At 48.1% G+C, this 12106-nt stretch overlaps 1 protein-coding gene across 2 annotated transcripts in view; it reads left to right on the top strand.

The window, feature by feature from the left end:
• Positions 1 to 9170, top strand: part of Zmynd12 (zinc finger, MYND domain containing 12) — a 31289-nt gene extending 22119 nt beyond the window's left edge. The window contains exons 5-8 of one of the 2 annotated variants that reach the window (NM_001014900.2): positions 31 to 153; positions 3353 to 3464; positions 5526 to 5671; positions 8843 to 9170. In NM_001014900.2, the coding sequence (NP_001014900.2) occupies positions 31 to 153; positions 3353 to 3464; positions 5526 to 5671; positions 8843 to 8959 (498 nt within the window). In that variant the 3' untranslated portion in view covers positions 8960 to 9170. Of the gene's footprint in view, positions 1 to 30; positions 154 to 3352; positions 3465 to 5525; positions 5672 to 8842 lie in introns of those variants that run through there. The other variant, XM_006503191.3, reaches the window with a different exon arrangement.
• Positions 9171 to 12106: the final 2936 nt, after the last annotated feature.

Below are 12106 nucleotides of genomic sequence, written 5' to 3' on the forward strand. Positions count from 1 at the left end.
CTCAGGCTCCTTCTCCTATTCCTGTGATAGATTTATTTTGCCAGTTGTGCATATGGGACAGAAGACATCAGGACCTCAGGAGGCTACTTCCACCTGGCCAATATTTTCTATGGCCTTAAGAAAATGGAGCTGGCTGACACACTGTATACAAAGGTAAGCTGGGGGGACGTGGGGTCTCAGCACTGGCACTCATGCCCGGCCATTGTGGGAAACCCACAGCAGAGATGCTCAGAGGCTGACTGACAAGTCATTTCACACAGCCAGTCCTCACTTTCCACTTTCTCTTTGTCTAATGCTAACACGGGCTAATCCTTAGCATCTGTAGAGAGGCTCACAGAGAGCTCACGGCAGGCTCTGTCAGACCCATGCAGCCAACGAGGAAGGAGTATGGAGGTATATAATACAGAAGGAAAAACTTTATTTCATTTTTATTTTTAAATTTCATTTTGTAGCGTGGTGTGGTGGCGCATGCCTTTGATCCCAGCACTCGGGAGGCAGAGGCAGGCGGATTTCTGAGTTCGAGGCCAGCCTGGTCTACAAAGTGAGTTCCAGGACAACCAAGGCTACACAGAGAAATCTTGTCTTGAAAAAACAAAAACAAAAAAAAACCCAAAAACCAAAAAAAAAAAATTTCATTTTGTTTCGCCAAGACAAGATTTTTTTGTGTAGCCCTGGCTGTACTAGAACTAACATACTTTAGAGACCAGGCTGGCTTTGAACTCACACAGAGCTACCTGACTCTGACTCCCAGTACTGGGATTAAGGCTTGAGCCACCACTGCCTGGCCAAAGGAAGACCTTTTTAAGGGACATCGAGAGGACAATAGCCTCTCAAAGGGTCAAAGAACAAGAAAATGTTTTAAAATTCATTGTGTGGAATGACTCAGCAAATAAAGTATGGTGGCGCCAAGCCTGATCCTGAGTTTGATCAGGGCCCGCATGGTAGAAGGAGAGAATGGACTCCTGAACGGTGACCTCTGACCTCCCCATGCATGTCACAGCACCTGCACCCCCAGCTCCCCAACCCCTCATAAGTTAGTGTAGATTTAAGTTTTTAACATTATGCTTACATATATTTATTAGTATATTAACTTTTAGTGTCTGTGCACATGCACCGTGTCACACTGACATTTCTCCGTCCACCATATGGGGCTGGAGACGGAAGTCTCATTGTCATACTTGGTGGCAGTCACCTTTACTGTTGAGGCCCCTTTCTACCCTGACGTTCTGTCTATCTGTCTGTCTGTCTATCTACCTATCTATTTTACATTCCAACTGCAGTTTCCCCTCCCTCCTCTCCTCCCTGCCCCTCCCCCCAACCTCCTCTCTTCCCCGTCTACTCCTTCTCCCTTTCTCTTCAGAAGAAGGGCAGGCCTCCCCTGCGTGTAAAGCAGCCATGGCAAATCAAGGTGCAGTAAGACTAGGCAGATCCTCTCCAATTAAGTCTAGATGAGGCAGCCCAGTAGGGAGAAAGGTCAGCCCAGCAGGTCTCAAAGGCAGACAACAGAGTCAGAGACAGCCCTGCTCCCACTCTTAGCTAAGAGTCCCATAAGAAGACCAAATTGTACAACTGTAACATATGTGCAGAGAGCCTAGGTCAGTCCCATGCAGCCTCCCTGGTTGGCTCAGTCTCTGGGAGCTACTATGGGCCCAGGTTAGTCGACTCTGTTGGGTTTTTTTTTCTTTCATTTTTTTTTTAAATTAGGTATTTTCCTCGTTTACATTTCCAGTGCTATCCCAAAAGTCCCCCATACCCACCCACCCCCACTCCCCTACCCACCCACTCCCCCTTTTTGGCCCTGGTGTTCCCCTGTACTGGGGCATATAAAGGTTGCGTGTCCAATGGGCCTCTCTTTCCAGTGATGGCCGACTAGGCCATCTTTTGATACATATGCAGAGAGTCAAGAGCTCCGGGGTACTGGTTAGTTCATAATGTTGTTCCACCTATAGGGTTGCAGATCCCTTTAGCTCCTTGGGTACTTTCTCTAGCTCCTCCATTGGGGGGACTCTGTTGGTTTTTTTGTATTATTATTATTATAGACAAGGTCTCTCTAGCTAGTCCTGGCTGACCTAGAACCCACTATGTAGACCAGGCTGTCCTTAAATTCACAGAGATCCTTCTGACTCTACCTGATGAGTGATGGAATTAAAGCTGTGCACCACCATGCCCAGCTTAAAATTCTTTGTGTGTGTGCGTGCATGTTTGTGTTTGTATATATAGACATGTGTGTAGCTGTGTGTGCTTGCATGTGGAGGTCATAGTCGAGCCTTGGGCGTTATTTCTCCGACGCCATCCACAGGATCTCTCTGTGCTATAGAATGGCTGGCCAGCAAGCCCCAGGGGTCCTCCTGTCTCTGCTCCCCCACACCAGCATTTACAAGCTTGTGTCACTGCACTTATTTTCAGTGGGTGCTGGGATTTGAACTCAGGTCCTCATGCTTGCTCACCTAGCACTTTCTCAGCTGAGCTTTCTCTCCTGCCTCCCAAACTCTTTCTATGTAAAAACTTTCCAGTATCTGCAAATGCCAGTTATTCATTCAATAATCCTCACTTGGGTAGCAACCGTTTCTGTGTGGGATAGAGGCCGTCATGCTGTGACTGTGGATTTCTCTTTCTTAGAAAAAGGTGCTTTGGTGTAGCTGAACACCAGGGAACTTTGGAGTCAGACAAAACTGGGTATGCAGCCAGCCTGGGCCATTTGTTAGCTCTTTCCAAAAGTTAAGTGTGTCGGTGACTTCGCCAAGCCTGAGTTTATTCACCCGTAGATAGAAGTAATACTCACATGTTTCAAATGGGAGCTGTCTTTGGGTTCCATCACTCAGAAGAGACGCCATGGCTAAACATTCACTAGGGACTGGTTTACAGTTTCAGAAGGGTTCAGTCCATTATCATCATGGAGGGAAGCATGGCAGCATACAGGTAGACATAGTGCTGAAGGAGCTGAAAGTTCTAACATCTTGATCCAAGGGCAGCCAGGAGACTAGAATTCCATACAGGGTGAAGCTGAATAATAAGAGACCTCAAAGTCAACCCCCATAGTGACACACCTACTGGAACCAGGCCACACCTCCTATAGTGCCATTCACTGTGGGCCAAGCATTCAAACACATGAGTCTATGAGGACCAAACCTATTGAAACTACCACAGTAGCCATTGACCCTAGACCCAGGCAGGGCTGTCTCTGATGAGCCTGTCCAGCCCTTGTCTGGACTCTAGGGCTCCCTCTGCTTCCAAGTGCAGTAAGAGTGAGAGCTCCAGACTCAGGAAACCTGGCCTTGGACAGCACGTTCCCAACTGGCTGGTGAGTGGCTGACCCTGACCTGCTGGTCTGATCACCCTGCTTTCCCAACAGGTCTCGGAGATTTGGTATACATATCTCAACAGTCACTATCAAGCCCTCTTAGAGGCTCGTTCCCAACAAACAGATTTACTGGGCAAACAGTTTGTGAATGACACCGGCTTGGGTAAGTGGCAGGTCTAGCAAACAGAACAGTGGCTTTTCCTCCCTAACACTCAGGCCTTGTTCTCTGTTCTCACAGAGCCCATCGGCACCACTTTCTCCTTTGTGGAGATGGAGAGAAGATGGAGACATAGGGCTAAAGAGCTTGTACCACTGTCACACATAATCCTCAGCAGGCTAGTAAGGGCAGACTTAGAGAAAAAAGGACCCCCTACTAAACCCCGGTGGTTTCTACCTACCATCTATTTCTTCTTTTTCCCTCCAGGATACATAAGCCCAGTGAAGCTCTGTGCAGAAGTTGCTTTGTTTTTGTTTTTTAAGATTTATTTATTTTATGTATATGAGTACACTGTAGCTGTGCAGATGGTTGTGAGCCTTCATGTGGTTGTTGAGTATTGAATTTAAGACTTCTGCTCACTCTGGTCAGCCCTGCTCACTCAGGCCCAAAGATTTATTTATTATTATATGTAAGTACACTGTAGCTGTCTTCAGGCACTCCAGAAGAGGGTGTTAGATCTCATTAAAGGTGGTTGTGAGCCACTATGTGGTTGCTGGGATTTGAATTCAGGACCTTCGAAGAGCGGTCAGTGCTCTTACCCACAAAGCCATCTTGCCAACCCCCCAGAAGTTGCTTTGTTGATTCCTCCTGACAAGGTCTCCCTCCTTTTCAGGGTGTGAGGTCCTCAGTGGCAGGGCCAGACTTGAGCCATCTCCACCCCAAGGTCCAGCAAAGGGCTGCATATTGGTAGCAATGTCTGTGGCCATTGCCCTCTGAGATGGTAAAGAGATGGGGAATCTAGTTCCACTCAAAAGTCACCTCCCTCCTGGTATGATGATGCATTGGCACCACAAAGGAACATGCCGCAAGTATAAATTCTAACAGGACTCTCAGAATGAAAGCGTGAAGATCAGTGGGTGGCCCTGAAAGGGTGACTTTGAGGGCAAGACTTTAAGTTGAGGTTTAGAAAGTTAGTAACCTCATTCAGTTTCCTCACCAGGAAAGTGGTTCCCATTGTAGTAGAAACATATCCCTGCACGGGTAGCCACACTCAGATAGCCATGCTTAGCATCGTGGGTTCTCGGTTTTTGCCTTTTTCTTTAAGCTTATTGCTCTTCAGTGCCAGCCCATAATGACGGCACAGTAAATGGTGACTTCTCCTTCTAGACAGGAGCTGTTCCGGGGGAGCTTACCTTTGAATACTCCAACATCAGATAGTAAAGTACGATTACTTGCCTCTGGGAAGAAGCCATGTATAGTCTCAGCACTTAAGAGGGAGAGGCAGGGGATCAGAAGTCCAAGGCCAGCCTGGGCTACATAGCAAGTCTGATACCAGTATGGGCTACATGAGGCCATGTTTCAGTAAAACATAAACAAACAAAGAAAAAAATCTCTGGGGGAAACAAAGAAACTCAGGTGGGGAACAGACAGGCTGCTGGTCAGCTGCCTTTGATCTTTGGAGGAGGAATGGGGAGCTGCAACTGGAGCTGGGGCTAAAGGGGCCCAGGGAATCTGACCTGACCAGTTCCCTGTGTTAGGAGCTCAGGAGATCTCAGCCTCTGAAAGAGAAACCTTAGCAGCTTTGGGCACTTGTGCTCACTCCAATACTGAGCTGCTAGACAGAGCTAGAGAGCTGTAGGACGCCACCCAACTTCCCACTGCTGGGGATCTTACTGTGCCGTGTGTGCACTGTCTCCTCTAGGACCAGGGTGAGGAGGCTGCAGCAGGCTTAGTGTGTAGAGCAAGGACAGGTGTGTGTGTGTGTGTGTGTGTGTGTGTGTGTATGTGTGTGTGTGAGCAAGGACAGGCATGTGCGTGAGAAAGTGTGTGTATGTGAGTGTGTATGTATGCAGCCTGTCCCACACAGCCAGTTCCAGCAAGCCTCCTGTTTCTGTTCCTGCCCAGCACTGGGGTTACAGGCCAAACAGCCATACCTGGTTTTCTGAACTCAGGTCTTTGTGGTCACATAGCAAGTTTTCTTACCCAGGAAGCCCCCAAGCCACCCCCAACTCACTCCCCCCACAAAGCCTGCAAGGCTTGTGTTTCCTTTCTCCTCTGCCAATGTAGATGAAGCCCAGGAAGCAGAAGCCATTCGGATCCTAACTTCAACCCTGATCATTCAAGAATCTACTTCCACCAAAGCTCCCCAAAAAAGCATCCTTATTCTGAAGACCCTGAGCATACTTTACTATCTGATGTTGGAGTGTTCAAAGGTAAGCTCCCCCAGAACAGCTCCTGTCTAGATGGAGAGACAGCAGAGCATCTAGACGTTCGGTTCCGCTGCTTTGCCCACTGCTCCAGGCCAGGCTTTCCCTCTGTAACCTTTCCAGTCTGGTCGTGTAATGGACTCTGGATTTCCTCTCTGGGGCTGGGGAGGCATCTTCCAGAGCTGCACGGAGGAACTAAATTGGGAGTCAGTTCAGGGAGGAGGAACCTGCATGCAGGAAAGTTCTGAGGATCCTGTGTAGGCTGACGTGGCAGCCGTGTCCCAGCTCCCTTCTGCTGTGAGGATTTAGGCAGACAGGAACTGCCATGCAACTGTTAAAAAGGATGCCAGCCACTGGCCAAAGCCCTCTCCATGACTGGCATGTTTCATTATCATCCCTTCTTTATAGAGAAGGAAACTGAAGCACACAAGGTTTGGTTATGTCCCCATTGTCTTATAGACAGTAACTGGGCTATCTCAGGTTATTATTGATTGATTCATCCATTGAAAAATTTACGGAGCATTTACCATTTAAAAGGCTTTCTGCCCAGAATGGAGCAGACGGTAGCAAACAGCCAGACAAGTTACTTCTCTGTAGAATGTAGGACTTTTGGAGGAAATCAGCTACTATAATTAGATATGTATATGTGTACTATCATCTCAGACAGTAAAAGTGCTATAGAGAAAAATAGAGCAGAAGTGGGGTGGGGCCATGTGAGGGATGGGGCGAGTGTGATCGGTGTGTGTGTGTGTAGGGGTGGGGGGGTGGAATGTGTGTGTGAGGGGTGGGGAGTGTGTGAGGGGTTTGTGTGTGTATGTGTGTGTGTGTGAGAGTGTGTGTGTGTGAGGTGTGTGTGTGTGAGGGGTGGAGCGTGTGTGAGGCCTTTCCGTGTGGGCAGCATAGGGAATCCCACCTCACAGCTTCATCCCCTCCCTCCTTTTCGTCAACACACTTTGTTAAGCACTGGGAACCTGGTAAAGGCTGCTGTAAAGGGTCTGAAGGAGCTCAGTATGGTCACAAGAGGTGACAGCGAAGCTCGGGGCACTGTGGGAGCACAGAACAGGGGCGCTAATTCTGGATTTCTGGAAGACTTAGTGAGTAGGAAAAGTGTCCAACAAATTTTCAAATTAACATTGGCTAACACCCTTTTCTACAGGTCAGGGTCCACGTGGGGGAGTCATCATGCCAAAGCATGCTAAGGGTGTCAGGTTTATTAAGGGTGCTTAGACAGAAGAGCCCATCTGAATACTGAGATTCAACACCTCATTTCCTCCATGTCGAAAACCGCAGAGTCCCCACCCTCTTCATTTGATTCCTGTTGCTGTATCAAACACCATGACCAAAAGCAACTTGGCAGAGAAGAGGGTTTATTTCAGCTTCTACCTCCATCATAGTCCACCCTTGAGGGAAGTCAGGGCAAGAACTGAAGCAGAAACCATGAAGGAACAATGCTTACTGGTCATTCCCTTATACAACCCAGGCCCACCCCTTCAGGGATGGCGCTGCCACAGCGGCCTGAGCCCCACACCAATCAGGACAGTCTCTCACAGGCAGGGCCACAGGTCAGTCTGATCAAGGCCTTTCTTCATCTGAGCTTCACCCTTTTCAGGGGACCCTGGGGGACACCCACTACCACCTCTGCGCTCAGTGCCTCTTTCCTGCTTTCTCTGGTTCTCCGGCATACATTAATGCTTAAGATTCTGTCACAAGCATCTGAGTGAGGTGGTGCACACATGTGATCTCAGCTCTCAGGTGCGGGCCCTGCTTTGCCTCTGTCCTTGGAGCATCCAGGCACCAAATCGGGTCTGGCCAGAATAAAAGGAATGAGGCTTGTCTGGGTGGGTGACCTTCTCTCCCAGCCAGGGAAAGCTCACCTGACTTGACCAGAAAAGGACAGACAAGTACACCTCCTTAGCAGGGTGAGAGCTAGCAGGGATGGTCTTGAGCCATGGACCAGAGCCAGGAGCCAGAGGGCTCACTGGTGCCAGAAGTAAAATATCCCGGAGACCCCTGGGGCCCAGAGTTTTGACTTGGACAGGGGCTTCTTGGGATATCTATCTCAGGGCAGTCTCTGGTTTTTATCCTCTCGGCCCTTTCTATTTGTCAGCTGGCTGCTATCTGCCAGGGACCGACATACACAGAAACCTGCATCCTTGTGAAACTTACACAAAGCAGGAAAGACGATGTGCACAGTGAATAAGAGGAACACGATGGTACTTGGGGGTTGTTGAGACAGGCTCTCCTATAGCCTAGGCTGGCCTCAAACTTACTGTATAGTTGAGGATGACCTTGAATTTAATGATCCTACTGAGTTTGGGTCAAAGGAGCATGGTGGTGGGAGAGTGGGGAGGGGTAGGAGGGTGGGGGCAGGTAGCAGGGTGGGCACAACATGGGCCTGAAGCAAGAGTGAGGTCCAGATATGTCCAGTGTCATCTTGAGACCAGCAAGAGTATAAGGGTCACTCCCTAGCTGTTTTAGGCCTGCCTGCCCCTGGGGGCCTGTAGCCCTACTGACCCCCCACTTCTACCACCTCCATTAGCCTTGATGGCCAAATTACCTGGACTGGCTCTTCATGAGAATAAAGCGTGCCCAGCACCTCAGCCCCAGCCAACAGTGTATACAATCTCCCTGGAAACCCTACCTACTCCCAAGGTTTATATAGCCCTTGTTATCCACAAGTCAAGAGGCGCTGTCTCACAGAGTGCTGTCTAGAAGAGCTGTTTCACTCTTCTCTTCACCTAGAGAAGAGCTGTAACACTGAGACTCCTCAGGGAGAAGGCCTCCTCTCCCAGGCCCTCACTCAGTTGGACCAAGATCTCATGAAGTCACCCATCCCGACAAGCCTTGTTCCTTTCATTCTGGCCAGACCTGCTTTGGTGCCTGGATGCTCCAAGGACAGAGGCAAAGCAGGGCCCGCACCTGAGAGCTGAGATTACATGTGTGCACCCCCACACTCAGCTGCTTGTGACAGAATCTTAAGTATTAATGTATGCCGGAGAACCAGAGAAAGCAGGAAAGAGGCACTGAGCGCAGAGGTGGTAGTGGATGTCCCAGGGTCCCCTGAAAAGGGGGAAGCTCAGGTGAAACTCCCCAGTTTCTGATCTAAACATAAAATCGGTTTCTCATTGTTATTCTTTCCTGAGGCTGCTTCCACTTAGCACTTCAATTCTGTTTCAGGCCAAGGAATATGCCATGAAAGCCCTCAGCCTAGCTGAGACATACGTCAGTGAGGAGGAACAAAGGTTTATTCAAGAGTTGCTGAGTGTCATCTCAGCCGAGGAGAAGCAGCCCTAGATAGCGCCTGCCTCGCTGGTGCTGCCAGGGGTGGGGGAGGGGGAGTGTGTGTTGGGGGGGTGGCTGTGGCCTGATGATGGGAAGCTGCTCACAGGGCCTCTGGCCTGCCCCCCGCCCCTCCCCGGGGACCTCCTGAGGGACTGTGATCCTATTAGCTTGTGATGTATAGAGCTTTGGGCACAGTGTTCAATAAAACTGTTGTTTATCATGACCTTGCCCTTGGCTTTCCAAGCTTCTGTATGGCTCGTTACATTGCTATATCGGTGTTTGTAATTAAATGACAAACAGTTCATCGTGTTCTCCCAAGCCCCACCCCCACCCCCCAGCAGTGCTCTTCCTAGTCTTTCTCCAAGTGAGAGGATGAAGCTAGATTATATTGGAGCAGTTCCTCTGTCCCGGAATTAAGTTAGCATTAATTGAGGCAGATGATAGGGGAAAAAAATCCATTATAACCCCTAGAGCAATTATTGAGAAAGTAATTTAAAATAGTTAAGAATTAACAAATGACGCCGGGCGTGGTGGCGCATGCCTTTAATCCCAGCACTCAGGAGGCAGAGGCAGGCGGATTTCTGAGTTCGAGGCCAGCCTGGTCTACAAAGTGAGCTCCAGGACAGCCAGAGCTATACAGAGAAACCCTGTCTCAAAAAACAAAAAAAAAAAAAAAAAAAAAAAAAAGAATTAACAAATGGATTAAACAATATACTAGAAAAATGTCTACTTAGTGGAAGTGGAACAAAGAAATAAAAAAGACATGAAAGAGAAAAGGAAGGACAAAGCCTAGGTGTAAGGGGGTCCCAGGAAACACCGGCCAAGACACCATCTGACGCAGCACAAGCCATCTGTATTATCTAGAGGAGAATTGCCCTCCCACCACCCTACCCCCACCTCTGCCCAGAAAGCCCTGATAATGCAGAGCATAGACTGGGTCTCCACACCCACACATGCCTCACTTTAAAGCTCAGGTCTCTAGTAATAGCTTCCTGATGCTCATGCACACATGCACACATGCACCAATGCACCTCTTGAGGACTTTGGATGAATGGCCCATCCTGGATCACCTCCATCGTTAGAGTCTACAGTTGCCTGGCATAGTGGTACTCTCCTTGAATCCCAACACCTTGGAGGTAGAGGCAGGTGGATCTCAGTGAGTTCAAGGCCAGCCTGATCTGAAGAGAGTTCTAGAACAGCCTGGGCTATATAGAGAGACCCTGCCTCAAAACAAACAAACAAAACTCTACTAGGTTTAAATGTATGATTTTACTTTATGGTTCTTTTTGTCTGATAAATCCTATTTTTCTCTTGCTTTTGGATTGATGATGTTTTTCCTCATTGCATTAAGAAGGTGTCATTATGTGTTGCTCCGTCCTGTCAGTTTGTTGTTTCTGTGGGTTAGTGATTACCCTCAGAAGCCTGCGTACTCACCTGAGTCCTGTCAAAGCCTAGCCTCAGGGCTGGGGTGGAGCACATGGTACACTGCTTGCCTGGCCCTCGAAAACCCTGGGATCGATCCTCAGCACCACATACACTGGGCATGACAGTACACACCTGCCATCCAGCACTCAGGAGGATCAGAAGTCCAAGGCCGTCCTTAGCCACATAGAAAGTTTGAGGCCAACCTGGACTATATGACTTTCTGTCTCAAAAAAAAAATAAAAAAATAAAATCTGGTCTGTTGAGATGGAACGGTGGTCCATCTTGCTGCTCTTCCAGAGGAGCTGGGTTCAGTTGTCAGCACCTACATAGGGCTTCTCACAACTGCCTGGAACTCCAGCCACAGGGCATTCAACACCCTCTTCTGGATTTGGCAGTCAGGGTGTCTTAGTTAGGGGTTCCATTGCTGTGAAGAGACACCATGACCACAGCAGTTTTTATAAAGGAAAACATTTCATTGGGGCTGGCTTACAGTTTACAGAGCTTCAGCCCATTATCATCACGGAGGGAAGCATGGCAGCATTCAGTCAGACATGGTGCTGGGAAAGGAGCTGAGAGTTCTACATCTTGATCCACAGGCAGCAGAAGGAGACTGTGTACCTCACTGGGCATAGCTTGAACATTTAAGACCTCAAAGCCCGCCTCCTGCCCCCAGTGACACACTTTTTCCATAAGGCCATTCCCCCTAATAGTGCCACTTCCCATAGGCCAAGCATTCTAACATATAGTCTATAGGGTCATTCCTATTCAAACCACCTGCAGGGCATGCATGTGGCGTACACCCACATAAACATGCATGCAGAATAAATAAAATACAATGAATTGTTTTTCTATTTTTATGAGATAAGGTCTCACTATGTAGCCCTGACTGCCATGGAATTCTCTATGAAGACTAGACTGGCCTCAGATTCACAAAGATCTCTTTTGTGAGTACTGGGGTTAAAGGCACGTGCCAGCACACTGGGCCCCAAAATAAATCTTTAAAAAAAACAAAAAACAAACAAACAACAACAAAACAAGGGCTGGAGAGATGGTTCAGTGGTTAAGAGCACTGACTGCTCTTCCAGAGGTCCTGAGTTCAATTCCCAGCAACCACATGGTGGCTCACAGCCATCTGTGATGAGGATCCGATGCCCTCTTCTGGTGTGCCTGAAGACAATGATAGTGTACTCACATACATGAAATAAATAAATAAATAAATCTTTAAAAAAACAAACCCTTAAACATAATCATTTCTCCTGCAACATACAAAGTCTTTACAATCTCTGAGCCACATTTACCACCTCACAACTTGTATACTGATATTTAATTTAATTAATCTTAAACCCACAGCCTTATTATTATTTTATAAAGTCCCCATATTCTTAGTTTTCCTGCTTTCTGCCTAGGTTCACATTGCTGATGAATCATTTAGTATTTCCCATAATGAGGTCTCTGAGGGCAAATTCATAGGTTTCCTTTATTAATCTGAAAGTGGGTTTTTTTTTTTTTTTTTTTTTGCTTTTTCGAGACAGGGTTTCTCTGTATAGCCCTGGCTGTCCTGGAATTCACTTTGTAGATCAGGCTGGCCTCGAACTCAGAAATCCGCCTGCCTCTGCCTCCCGAGTGCTGGGATTAAAGGCGTGAGTCATCACCGCCTGGCTGTCTGAAAGTGTTTTTTGTTTGCCATTCTTTTTGGGGTCCTCAGTGAAGATGCGCTTTATCTTCGTGTGTGAT

This window comes from Mus musculus, chromosome 4 (assembly GCF_000001635.26).
Source record: "Mus musculus strain C57BL/6J chromosome 4, GRCm38.p6 C57BL/6J".
Classification (NCBI taxonomy): domain Eukaryota; kingdom Metazoa; phylum Chordata; class Mammalia; order Rodentia; family Muridae; genus Mus; species Mus musculus.